Source organism: Megascapheus bottae, chromosome 2 (genome assembly GCF_031878675.1).
Source record: "Megascapheus bottae isolate mThoBot1 chromosome 2, mThoBot2.hap1, whole genome shotgun sequence".
NCBI classification, from domain to species: domain Eukaryota; kingdom Metazoa; phylum Chordata; class Mammalia; order Rodentia; family Geomyidae; genus Megascapheus; species Megascapheus bottae.
This window is the reverse complement of record NC_143510.1, coordinates 49,729,992-49,743,704: the sequence shown is the minus strand read 5'-3', so window position 1 is coordinate 49,743,704 and position 13,713 is coordinate 49,729,992. Positions and strand designations below refer to the sequence as shown.

The 13,713-nt window shown below is 50.7% G+C and overlaps 1 protein-coding gene across 1 annotated transcript; it reads left to right on the top strand.

The window, feature by feature from the left end:
• The first annotated feature begins 3,448 nt into the window (after positions 1-3,448).
• Krt79 (keratin 79) lies at positions 3,449-11,524 on the top strand. Its single transcript, XM_090356232.1, has 9 exons — positions 3,449-3,925; positions 6,686-6,906; positions 7,551-7,611; positions 7,775-7,870; positions 9,256-9,420; positions 9,602-9,727; positions 10,518-10,738; positions 11,081-11,115; positions 11,319-11,524. Exons 1-9 carry the CDS (start codon positions 3,449-3,451, stop codon positions 11,522-11,524), a joined length of 1,608 nt encoding a protein of 535 aa, XP_090212358.1.
• The last annotated feature ends 2,189 nt before the right edge of the window (positions 11,525-13,713 follow it).

The window sequence follows — 13,713 nt, the reverse complement described above, 5'->3', positions numbered from 1 at the left end:
CCGACTCTAATAAGGATTATTATTGGATGAGAAAGTCTTGTTCTCTGTGGAGTACTTCAGCCCGTGTCTTCCCTGTGGCTCTGCAATCAGTCAAGCTGGCCCACATTCAGCGTTCTGTTGGAGGTGGCAGCACTATTTAACCCTTCACCCCTTTTTTGGCTCAAGGCCAGTGCTCTACCACTTGAGTCACTACTCTATAAAGCTCCACTTTTTTTGGTGGTGAATGGAAGTAAGATCTCAGTGCTTTACTGCCCAGCGTGGCTTTGAATGCTGATTCTCAGGTCTCAGGCTTCATGTAGCCGAGTCTGGCTTTCTTCTGTGGATCTTCTCGGCTGCTTGATTTCTGGGGTTGCAGGTATGCTCTGTGTATAACTATAGTGGCTGTATTGGAGTTGTTTTGAGGCTCACGAATCAATTAACTGATGAAACCGATCAACTAAATTATCACCACACTACACTCTTATTTCTTACAGACACTGTCAGGAGGTGTCCACAGACGTCTGCAGCCTGGCACATACTATGTATGATTATTCGAATAAAATAAAAACTGCTCATAGAATAATGTAAAAGTCTGCTTTTTTTTTTCCTTCCAAGAGACTACCTACGAAAGAAGGTCTGAGCTTGGATGTCTGGACCTCGAGTGAGGAGGAAGGGCTGGAGGAGGCCGAGACCTCTCCTGTCCTGTTGGGGACCAATGGGTGGGTGACAGGCCAGGTGGGAGGGAGGCTGTCTAAAGCAGTGACTAGGCTGCTTGTGCCTCTGCCACCCACTTCCAGCACAAGGAAGGCCTGGTACTGAGTGCATGCCGGGTAAATGTATGAAGGAGTTGCATATCTGAATGCCAGTCTCTGGAGTGGGTATATTTCTGTTTACAGCCTGACACCCACTCCCAACACTTCAGCCACAAGGTGACTCAGAGGGCTGACATCACTGCTGTGCCCAGGGGGCCACAGCCGCCTCCTGGAGGTTAGATTCCACTCCTGATCGTCTCCTCTCCCACGCTGCCCAGGGAGAGATAAGGGAGGCTGAGAAAGTGATCCCAGCCTGGGGAAAAGAGACAAAGGTTGATGGGAAATGACGGCTCAGTCTAAGCCATCATTCTCCCCACCCCCCAAGAATTTCTACAGTGGACTGTACTTAGAAGCAGAAGTATTGAGGCTCAGAGATATTCAAGGATACATATATCTCTGTAGAGACTCATCCCAACTCCCCTAAATTCTTGGCATTTTAGGTCCAAGCAGGATAAGCATTAAGGGGGACCAAGTCTGTGAGTTCTCTTCTTTCTATCCCTCATGATGGCAGCAAGCAATCTGGATCCATTTGTAATCACCCAGAGGCCTTGAGAAAAAAGAGGCCACAACCCCGTCATGGGTCAAAATGGACTGCCACCTCCTCCTCCTCCTCCTCCTCCTCCTCCTCCTCCTCCTCCTCCTCCTCCTCCTCCTCCTCCTCCTCCTCCTCCTCCTTCTTCTTCTTCTTCTTCTTCTTCTTCTTCTTCTTCTTCTTCTTCTTCTTCTTCCTCCGCTTCTGTTATTATAGGGGCTAGGAGATTGGCCTAGGGGTAGAGTGCTTGCCTAGTATGCACCAAGACCTAGGTTCTATTCCTTGGAACCACAAACATAAAAAAAACCGGAAGTGGTGCTGTGGTTCAAATTATAGAGCTCTAGCCTTAAGAAAGCCCAAGGACAGTGCTCAAGCCCTGAGTTCAAACCCCAGGGCTGGCAAACATGTTATTATAAAGGTGATGCACAGAGGGGTTATTGTTACATAAGTCAGGTAATGAGCACATTTTGAAGTGTCACCTCTTTCTTCATTTTCTCCCATCTTGGTTTTATTTATTTATTTATTTTTGTCAGTCCTGGGGTTTGAACTCAGGGCCTGGGCACTGTCCCTGAGCCTTTCTGTGCTCAAGGCTAGTTCTCTACCACTTCTGGCTTTTTCTGTTTATGTGGTAGTGAAGAATCAAACCCAGGACTTCATGCATGCTAGGCAAGCCCTCTACCACTAAGTCACATGTCCAGCCTGTAGAGTTCATTTTTAAGAGTGTCTAGTGAGTATCACTGCTGAATTAGTTCATTCTTTGCAGAGTGGACTTTTTCTCTGCCTGGCCCTCACCCCGAGACTGATGGAGGATGTCCTCTCCAGCAGGGCCCTGGCCTCTCTATGGGGATCAAGGCAGTCTCTGTCCTCTTGGGGATGTTTTCTTGCTGAAAGCTCAGGGGGGGGGGGATGAGGGTCATCTCTGTGTTACCTTTTCAATCAACATAGATCCTTCCATTGGAGTCTCATACCTTTGCTGGGAGCAGGTTTAGTCCTGGCAGGTGGATGGAAATCAGGATAGTAAGCGTGTGAAATGATGTAAGGAGCCTCCCCTGCCCCCATCTCTATTCTTGTGGTCAAGGATTTGGACCCCTGGTGAGCAAGGGAAGAAGGAAAGCGATGGATTCCACCACGGGGCCACTTTCCTTATCACGCACTTCTGGCATCTGTGCATATCTCCAGCCAGGATTGGGGAAAGGGGGGGCCTTTGATCCATATTCAGCTCCCGCTAAAGTAGCCAGGTCCTCGTGGGAAGGGTCAGGGTCCTCAAGTGGTGGCCTAAGCCCCCTACCTCCCTTCAGCCCCGGGGAGATAGAGTGAGGTGAGGCCCCCAAGCCACACCCATCCTGCTTGAGAGCTTGGACTTCTCTAGTCCCCATTTCCTGCCTAGGCCTACGGCCAGGCAGGGACCTTCTTTCTGCCCCTCAATCTACTTTGTCCTGCGCAAAAATTCCGTCCAGCAGGCATCTGCCAGTATATGGCAAAAGAACAGATGCCCCCACTCCGCCCCCACCCTGTCACCTGTGCCCCCCACCTCGGTCCTGCCAAAAAGACAAGGAGGTCGTGGGCTGGGAGGGTGGGACTGGAGCAGGCCTGGGCACTCTTTGTAGCAGCCCATTGCCCAACATTCCTTCCCTTGCCACCTGCACAGCCCTGAGCCCTGGGGCCTTGGCTTACCACAGGGCCCTGGGATAAACCCCACAGAACAGAGCCCCATTGACAAGGGCCATCAGAGCTGGGTGGGAGGAGATCAAGTCAGCCACTGGGTGGTGGGGGCCACTGTGGGAGCCGGTATCATCCTGTTCCAAGCAGGGAGAGCCCCAGGGGGGATAAGGTGGCTTCCTCTCCAGACAGTCCCAGCTCTAGACTACAGGTGATGGCTGGGAGGGGCCCTCTCCCGCCTCTTCGGGGGAAAGGGGACTCCCTTCTGCCTCTTCAGGGAAAGGGGACTCCCTCCATGCCACAGAGCCCCGCCCTCTCCTTCTGGGGCCATGGGGCAGGAGTGTATGTGTGGAGTTCAGGGCCAGCCCAGCTGGCATAAGATAAAAAGGCCTATCCATGGTCTGGCAGCTCACTGTGCTCTCTCTTGATCTCTCAGCCTGCTTGCCAGCCGCTCTGTCTGACAGCCATGAGATCCTCTATGTCCCGGCAGACCTACTCCACCAAAGGAGGCTTCAGCTCCAGCTCCGCCAGTGGAGGGGGTGGTCGCCGCACCCACACCAACTTCAGCTCGATGACCATGTGCCGGAGTGGTGGCAGTGGTGGGGGGGCCCGCTGTGGCCCCGGCATGAGTAGCTTTGGCAGCCGGAGCCTCTATAATGCTGGGGATCACAGGAGCATCTCCGTTAGTGTGGCCCGTGGGGCTTCCTCGGGTCGGGCTGGGGGAGGCTTTGGCCTGGGTAGTGGGGCCTATGTGGGCCTGGGGGCTGCAAGGCAGACATTTGGGCCTGTCTGCCCTCCTGGGGGGATCCAGGAGGTCACCATCAACCAGAGCCTGCTGACCCCCCTCAACGTAGAGATAGACCCGGAGATCCAGAGGGTGCGCACCCAGGAACGTGAGCAGATCAAGACCCTCAACAACAAGTTTGCCTCTTTCATAGACAAGGTGGGCTGAGAAGAAGCAGCGCCAGGGGATGGAGCAGGGCTTGGAAGGGAGGATGGGTAGGGAGAGGCTGTTATAGCCTGGGTGGCCTGGGGCAGGCTGGGTGGAATGGCTTTGATCTCTGTTGACCTGGGGTATCATGGCTGGGGGTCTTGGCAGTGAACTGGCCTGGGAATCTGCACTTGGAAGAGTGAGAGGTCAAGCTCAGCCTGGCTGTGTTGATGCTTTCCCTAGGGCTGTTGTGAGATTATTGGGAGCCGTCTGTCTCACATTTAAAACTCAGTTGTCTCAGGAGTCCAACAAGTCACCCCAATGTTGAAGTGTTAGAGCCCAGTCTACTCACTTTTCTTTCATTCTGGGAGGAGGCTTAAGGATGGGTTAGGGCTAGGACAGAGTTGGGGAGTGCCAGGGAAGCTTCCTGCAGCAGTTTCTTTTTTTGCTCCCTGTTTGAGAAACTTAGTCTGGGCTGGATAGCCAGGGTGGTCACTGGGTCACAGAGGAGCTTGAGCTGCTGCAGTTCCTGAGTGTTCTGAACCCTTTTCTTGCATCTAGTATCTAGAGTGACGCGTCTGACATTTCTTAGTCCATTGAGTTGGCAGTGTCCCCTCAGCCTGAGGGTCATGATAGAGGACACGCTGAACAGTTACATCTAGGTTCCACACTTGGGACTTCTTTCTCTCTTTTTTTGAACTCAGGACCTGGGCACTGTCCTTGAGCTTTCTCAAGGCTAGTGCCCTGCCACTTGAGCCACAGCACCACTTCCAGCTTTTTCTGTGTATGTGGTATCAAGGAATTGAACCCAGGGCTTTGTGCATGCTGGGCAAGCACTCTACCAGTAGCAACACTCCTGGCTATCATGGTTGGAACTTCTGCAAAGAATATTCCCATTCTCTTTCTCATGGCACTCACAAACCGAATGTAGGGGATGTCCCTATTTTTGAGATGAGAAAACTGAGGCCTGCCATACAGGTATTTGAAGACAGAGTGGAATTTGGAATTAGGTTCCTGGCTTTGTGGTCCCCGGGGACTGAGAGTGTTCCTGTGATGTGACCCTGGGCGTCGATGTCGTGGAGGTGGGAGCTGCAGGGACTTGACAGGGAGTGAAGCAAGCTGCTCACCTACGCGCCCTTTCTTCTAGTGACTTCTAGTTCTCTTGCGGGAATGTTCCAGAGGTCAGATTTGTAGAAACTTTTCTGGAGGTGGGGGGGGGGAGTTAAACCTGTTTTATAGGCTTCCTTCTGAGTCCATAAACATAAACCATGGCCATTAGTTTTTGGTTTTTGTTTGGCTTTTTTCTCCTGGTTGTGGGGTTTGAACTCATGACCTGGGTGCTGTCCCTGAGCTCTTTTGCTCAAGGCTAGCATTCTATCACCTTGAACTACAGTGCCACTTCCAGTTTTTGAGTGGTTACTTGGCGATTAGAGTTTCATGGGGACTTTTTTTTCCTGGGATGACTTTGAACTGCGATCCCTGGAGCTCAACCTCTTGAATAGCTATGATTGTAGATGTGAACCACTGGCGCCTGGCTAAAGTTGTCCTTTTTTAAAAGGTAGAATTTGAAGAAAAGTAGTAAGAGTGGTTCAACTTATTATTATTATTATTACTTTGTTACTGGTCCTGAGGATTGAACTCAGGGCCTGAGTGCTATCCCTTAGCTTTTTGGGGGGGAGGGAATCCTGCTCAGGGTCTGAGCACTATCCTTACACTTTCTAAAGGCTAGAGCTCTACCACTTGAGTCACAGCACTACTTCTGGCTTTTATGTATGTATGTGGTGCTGAGGAGTCAAGCTAAGTCTTCGTGCATACAAGGCCAAGCTCCCTGCCCACTTCTGGCTTTTTGTTGGTTATTTGAAGATAAGCAGCTCATGGATTTTCCTGCCTGGACTGGCTTGGAACCATCATCTTCAGTTCTCAGCCTTCTGACTAGCTAGGACTATAAGTGTGAACCACTGGGTACTGAGTCCAACATACTCTTATATGCTTTCAAATTCAGCAATTTTTGCCACCCCTTCCTTCTCCCCCTCTTTCCTCCCTCTCCATTCCCCTTCTGATGCTTTTATTTGCTTGTGTTTTGAGACAGGATCTCTCTTTGTAGTCCAGATTAGCCTAGAACTCTCGATCCTTCTGCCTCCGTCTCCCAAGCGTTAGGATTACAGGTGTGCATCACCATGCCCAGATATCATGGACATTTTGAACAGTAGGTTTTGATGCAGAATTCAGGTTCAGAAACATTGATTTAGCCAGGTGCCAGTGTCTCACACCTATAATCCTAGCTACTCAGAAGGCTGAGATCTGAGAATCATCGTTTGAAGCCAGTCCAGACAGGAAAGTCTGTGAGACTCTTATTTCCAATGAGACCACCAGAAAACTAGAAGTGGTGCTGTGGCTCATAGTGGTAGAGCACTAGCTTTGAGTGAAAGTGTTCAGAGACAGTGTCCAGGCCCTGAGTTCAAGCCCTGTGACAGACATTTTTACAAAAGAAAGAAACCACCACAACAAACAAGAAACATTGACCTAGTCCAAGTCACCCAGGACTGGGGAGAAAACAGAGTAAAGCAGTAAAATAGTAAAAACATTTACTCTTTCATCACGTGTTTTTGATCAGATTGAACTGCCATTCTGCAAATTGCTCCCCTCAGGACCCCAATCTGAGCAAGGGGCTGAGCAAAGGGCCGCTCCCCGGCCCTGTGATGCTGACCTGCTGTGGGGATGCTGGTCCCTGGCCGGGGATGACATCCTTTTCTCTTTCTTTCTCTGACCTAGGTGCGGTTCCTGGAGCAGCAGAACAAGGTGCTGGAGACCAAATGGGCCCTGCTGCAGGAGCAGGGCCAGAACATGGGGGGCACCAGGAACAACCTGGACCCCATCTTTGAGACCTATGTGGGCAGCCTGCGGCGGCAGCTGGACGCCTTGCAGGGCGAGCGGGGAAGGCTGGACTCTGAGCTGAGGAATGTGCAGGATGTCCTGGAAGACTTCAAGAACAAGTGAGGGAGAGAGTGCAGAGACTGGCTTCCTGGGGAGAGGATGGGGAAAATCTGCAGGGAAAGTCCCTCAGCAGAGTCACACATTCCTAGGGACCTGGAGTGCTCCTGGCAGGGGTGTGTGTGTGTGTGTGTGTGTGTGTGTGTGTGTGTGTGTGTACTTAGGTCCAAGGCCTACCACTGGGAGAATTTGTGTGTCTTCCATTTTCCATAACTTGACACTGGCTATCTATCTATCTATCTATCTATCTATCTATCTATCTATCATCTATCATCTATCTAGTTATTTATGTTGCCAGTCCTGGGGCTTGAGCTCAGGGCCTGAGCACTGTCCTTGGATTTTTCTCAAGGCTAGAGCTCTACCACTCGAGCTATAGCACCATATCTAGCTTTTTTTTTTTTTTCAATGTATGTGGTACTGAGGGATCAAACCCGGGTCTTCGTGCGTGCTAGGCAAGCACTCTACCACTGGGCCAAACTCCCAGCCCCCAAGTTTTCTTAATAGTTGCTTTCATTAAAGAATTATTCCCCAAAGATGTTCTTGGGCAAAGGGGAAAATTCATTAGGCTTTCCTGAAAGCCTAGTGGGTTCAAGGGTTCGAAGGCATCTCTGGCTGAGCTGACTAGAAACCTTCCCTCCTGGAACAGGTACGAGGATGAAATCAACAAGCGCACTGCTGGGGAGAACGAGTTTGTGGTGCTCAAGAAGGTGAGCGGATGGCAGGAGTGTGCCATCTTTGGCAGCCAGGGGGCTGGGCTGAACTAGGGTGAGATGAGAAGCTCTGCCCTCCTCCCCTAGGGAGCCCAGGTTGAGCCAGCTACCTCTCTCTCTCTCTCTCTCTCTCTCTCTCTCTCTCTCTCTCTCACCCCAGGATGTAGATGCGGCATACATGACCCGAATGGATTTGGATGGCAAAGTGAACACCTTTCTGCAGGAGATCGACTTCCTGCGGCATCTCTATGAAATGGTGAGGTGGCCAATAGAGAGGGGAACATTTGCATACATTTACATATAACATTAGGGATTCCCCCTGAAGGTCTGATATGAATTTGCCAGTTAGCCTAATTGGTAAAAGATGGGGACTTTTACCCTTCCCATGTGTGAAGTTCTTTCAATGAGCCAGGACTGGGTCAGACTTCTTGTTTGATCCTTTCAACAGTTCCTATAACCTCAGTGCCATGATTGTCTCCTTTTTATATAGTCAAGGGCTCATGGGCTCAGGGTCACTTGCTCATGGTTACAGAGATGAGAGGCAAGAGCCAGATTCAAATGTGGTTCTTGGACTTTAGAATCTTGCCACTTTTCTGTATTGCCTTTCCCTTGGCCAGTTTGTCTTGGGACAAAGTATGGGTCAGCCGAGATGGGCAAAGGAGGAGTAGATTTCAGGCTGGGGCAGGAGTGAGATGGGGATAGTGGGTATAGGAAAGAATCCAGGATTTTAAGCTCAGTGCTGGCAGCTCACATGCTTAATCCTAGCTATTCAGAAGGTTGATATCTGAGGATAGTGGTTCAAAGCCAGCCTGGGCAGAAAAGTGTAAGATTCTTATCTCTAGTAATCAGCCAAAAGCCAGAAGTAGAACTGTGGCTCCAGTGGTAGGGTGCTAATCAGTGAAAAAGCTTAGGGATAGTACCCAGGCCCTGAGTTAAAGCCTCAGGACACACACAGACATACACAGACACAGACACAGACACACAGACACACAGAGACACAGACACAGACACAGACACAGACACAGACACAGACACACACACACACACACACACACACACACACACACACACACACAATTTAGGACTCTTTCCTTTGGAGACCAAGAGGCCTTAGAGACAAGGAAGGGGGGCTAGAATGAACAGGAATTTCTTAGAGAATCAGGGGTTCTGCGAATCTGTGAAAAATCAGCCTTTCATCCAGTGTAAAGTTCCCTTTTTGTGACATCCTCACTGGGTAGTCAGCTGACATCTACTCCAATACTTCCTGTGAGGGCAGGAATTGCCATTGTTGACAGATCTGAGAAAATCTGCCTTGAGTTTTATTTCCATTTCAGTCCTCCACTAATTCCACACTGTGCCAATCCCAAGGCATGTCTCTTAGTGAGACATTCATAAAATGGGAACAGAGAGGGAAAATAGACATCTGCTCCTGCTGCTAACCTTGCCCTAGTTCATGCCTTGTTTTAGAAGCTATCTTACTGTTTTAGTTTTTTAGACAATCTTGGGTATTTTTACATAATGTGTTTATTATATATTTTTTGAGACAAGTAGGGTGGTCCTTCTGATGCCACCCAGGAGCCTTGTCCTCCACCACCTGCTGTCTTGTCTGGGGTCTGGTGGCAGCTGCTTCTGTTTCTTCAGGAGCTGAGCCAAGTACAGACCCATGTGTCAGATACCAACGTAGTGCTGTCTATGGACAATAATCGTAAGCTGGACCTGGACAGCATCATTGCCGAGGTCCGCGCCCAGTATGAACTGATTGCTCAGAGGAGCCGAGCAGAGGCGGAGTCCTGGTATCAGACCCAGGTGAGGGGAAAGCTGGCTTCAGCCTGTGTGCTGGGAGTGCTCCCCCCGCCCCCCACCACACCGGGTCCTTGGAATCCTGGGTACTAATGCACTCAGCTCTCAAGATCTCCAGTAGAGGGTGGGCGTGGTCACCAAGTGGGTGGGGCTCTCTAACACTCCCTCCCCCTTTTTTGGCCTCCAGTATGAAGAGTTGCAAGTCACAGCAGGGAAGCATGGGGACAACCTGCGGGACACCAAGAATGAGATTTCAGAGCTCACCCGCACCATCCAGAGGCTGCAGGGGGAGGTGGATGCAGCCAAGAAGCAGGTGGGCCTCTACTTGGGTGGCTTGGATGTCAGGACTGGGTCTTGGCAGGGTTGGAAAGTCTTAATATCGAACCATCAAGATTGATGAACTTTATTTATTTTTTTTGCCAGGCCTGAGGCTTGAACTCAGGTCCTGGGTGTTGTCCTTGAGCCTCTCTGTGCTCAAAACTAGTGCTGTACCATGTTAAACCACAGCTCCACTTCTGGTTTTTTGGTGGTTGGGCTGGTTTTGAGCCATGATCCTCAGATCTCAGCCTCTTGAATAGCTAGGATGACACCTGAATAGCTAGCTAGGTGTGAGACACCAGCGTCTTGCTGATATGTCTTTTTTTTTTTAAAGAAGAAACTGGCAATAAATAGTAAAAAAATAGCAAATAAATGAATAACTAGTAAATAAATAGTACAACAGATATGATGAGTTTTTCCAAGGAGAAGGAGATCAAAATCAGGAGGCTGAAGGTTCTAGGATCCAGGTCACAGGTGTGGCTAGGAGATGTGAATTCTCTTGGTCAGAATAAGGCATTTAGCTAACAGCAAAATTACAGCATGTTTCATGTTTTGGAAATATTGAGCTGAGCTGCAGGAAGAGGGAAGTTAGACTTCAGTTAGGACTTTTCCACGATTCTGTTCATTGTAGTTCTGCTCTCAGGTGCATATTTCTCCCTTTCCTTTTGTCAGCTCTTTGGGCCGGGGTATGGTGGTAGTGGTGGTGGTGGTAGTGGTGGCACTTGGTTTGAGGACAGAGAGCTGACCCTGGAGGATGCTCTTATTACCTTCCACCCCTTTGATAGTGTCAGCAGCTGCAGACAGCCATTGGGGACGCAGAGCAGCGTGGGGAGCTAGCACTTCAGGATGCTAAGAAGAAGCTTACGGATCTGGACACAGCCCTGCACCAGGCCAAGGAGGACCTGGCCCGGCTGCTACGGGACTACCAGGCCCTGATGAACGTCAAGCTGGCCCTTGATGTGGAGATTGCCACCTACCGCAAGCTGCTGGAGAGCGAGGAGAGCAGGTGGCGGCTCCTTTGCCCTCCTTTCATGTGGGGGTGGGGGTGGGGGAGAGAGAGAGCCATTTCTGTCCTTGGAGAAGGTGCCAAGGTAGAGCTAGGAAGTGGGTAGGAAGGGGGTGGATGGGTGGCTGGGTTTGAGGAGAAGGTGCTGTCTCGGTCTGATAGCCAGTTTCTGGCCTCTGTATCATACTAGCTTCAGGCTCTGGTGGGAGGTCCACGACAAGGCCACCTTCATACACTTCTCATGGCTGTGTCAAAGGATGATGGCGCTGATGTAAAGGAAGGAGGGAAGGTTCACATAGGCTCTGGGGATCACTGACCTTTCCCGGCCTTTGTTTCCCCTAGGATGTCTGGCGAGTGTCCTAGTGCAGTGAGCATCTGTGAGTATTCGCTGTCCAGTCCTGTCCCAGGCCAGGCCCCAGAACCCTGCCTTCTCATTCCCCCTGTCTTTGTCCTAAAGCATCCATGGCCCTCCGTCGGTCCCCCTAGAGGCAGGCTCAGAGTTTGCTGGACTGGGCTTCTCTGCCCATTTCCCATGGCTCTTCCAACCGAGCCTGCCTAACGTAGTGCCTTTGCCTTCCAGCGGTGACCGGCAACTCCACCACAGTGAGCGGAGGGGTCTCTGCGGGCTTTGGAGGTGGCGTCTCTCTGGCTGGGAGCGGAGGGGCCTGCAAAGGTGGATTCAGCTCCAGCGTGGGCTATGGCACAGCCAAGGGGGGAGCAGTCCCGGGGAGCACCTCCATCCTGCGGAAGACTACCACGGTCAAGACGTCCAGTCGGAGATACTAGTGGGCTGGGCTTTGTAAGCGGGGTCTGAAACCGTCCCTCCTGCCCTACCCTCCCTCCTGCCCCACTCACCCAGCACTGCCACCCCCACCTTTCTCAGGAGCAGAAACAGTCCAGGGGACCAGTTATTCATACCCTAGGAGTTTCATTTGGGGCTGGGATCAGATCTGTCCAGGTTTTCTGCTTGGTTGGGGATGGGATAGGAGGGGAGATTAGGGGCACTAACTGGAGTAATGAGTTTCTGACCATAGAAAGTGGGCAGCCCTCTTGCCATCTTGGCTTCCTTCATCTACTGCCTGTCTGCTGTGAATCCAGGGCAGAATGGGCGGGGGCCCAGAAGGGAGTCAAGAATATTTCCCAAAGATCCCCCCACCTCTCTAGTCTCCTATCAGGCCCGTCCATTTTTCCCTGACTCATCTCACATCCCTGTCCCCTGCCTGTGTCTTGGGATGTGTCTCAATAAACAATGAACTGGCTGGTGGCTGGAGTTTGTCCTCCTTGGGGAACTGAACTGTTCTGCGTTAACTGATCTATGCCCTGAGGGTTGAGGCAGTACCGTTCCACATTCACCGCATCCCAGTTACCACCTGGCTGAGAACCAGGCTCCTTGCCTAGTACGCAGGAGCCTGAGGCTCAGAGGGAGAGTTTCTGTCTAAAGGGAGGCCCCAGCTTCTGGGTGGCTATCACTCTGCCCGTCCCAGGTGCTTTGTCCACACCCATCATTGCTTTGAAGGATGGGCAGCATGGTTCATTCAGGGTAGAGATCCCGGCTTCAAAACCACGAAGACCCAGGCTTACTCCTCAGTTCTACCACTTACTGGCTGTTTGACCTTCAATAAGTCACTTAACCACTCTGCGCCCAGTTTCCTCTTCTGTAAGATCTGGGTGGTGAGGATAATAGCATCTGGCCTAAGGGCCTTGTGAAGACTGGGTGCCCTTTGCTTCCTTTCTCAACTTCTTCACTTAGAATCACATAATGTCTCGCTCAGCCCTCAAATTTAGTCATCCATACAAATCCATATTAAATATTGTGCTTTACTCATCCATTAATTTGGTGAAGATTTCAGAGGGGGGTGGTGCTATCTGATGGCCCACTTTACAGGGAGGCAATTGAGATTTCTGGAAGTCAATTCTCATGGGTGCAGCTATCTAGCTGGTTAGGGGAAGTTGCTAGTGGCTAGGGCTGTGATTTCATGCCTGATTTCCTTTTTCCATAGAAGCTATCTCTGCCCCACCCCTTCTTCCAGAATCTAGGACTCTCCCTCTACTATGTTTCATAGAATTCCCTCCATCTAGGTGGGTGCTTGTGGCTTACACTGGTAATCCAAGCTATTTGGAAGGTGGAGATCAGTAGAACTGAGATTTGAGGTTTTTCCCATGGAAAAAGTTTGCAAGACTCCATCTCAGCTAATAACTGGAGGACAGTGGTGTGGCCCTGTCACTAGATAGTGGGCCAGTGGGCCTGTCAGCTAGAAAGGATAAAAAAATAGGAAGAATCAAGGTTCCAGGCCAACCCGGAAAAAACCTTCATGAGACTGTCATTGCAACAGAAAAAGCTAGGAGTGGTGGCATATGTAAGCCCAGAGCCCAGAGTTCAAACCTCAGTACTGTGTGTGTGTGTGTGTGTGTGTGTGTGTGTGTGTGTGTGTGTGTGTGTGTGTGTGAAAGAGAGAGAGAGAGAGAGAGAGAGAGACAGACAGACAGACAGACAGACAGACAGAGACAGAAAGAGAATCACCATCTTTCTACCTTAGCCTTCCCCTCCTTCCCTAAGCCCTCTATCCCAAGCTTGGACCCCATTCCTCAACCTATGTGAAGTAATTACCTGGCTGGTCTCTCAACCGTAGCCCTTCTATAGCTCCTCTATTTGTCCCTGGAGCCTCCGTCCTTCTCCCCATTCTGTAAACACTGCTTCATTATGGAAGCCCATGTTCTTTCACCATGCTTACTTCTCTTCTTCAGAGCCTAAGACATTGGGCAAGCATCTGCCAGAGCTGAGCATGCCAGCAGAAGGATTCCAAGCCAAATCTCATGGCATAGTTTAGAAACACAGGGCTTAGTCCTTGGCAAAGCTACTCCCTTCCCATTCCCCCAGTTGGGTGTGGAATCTAAGCAGCTTGGTTCCTACAGCGTGAGGTCCTCAGCTCTAGCTTATGCTGCTGTACAGAAGGAGGAATGGAGACGTGTGTGTG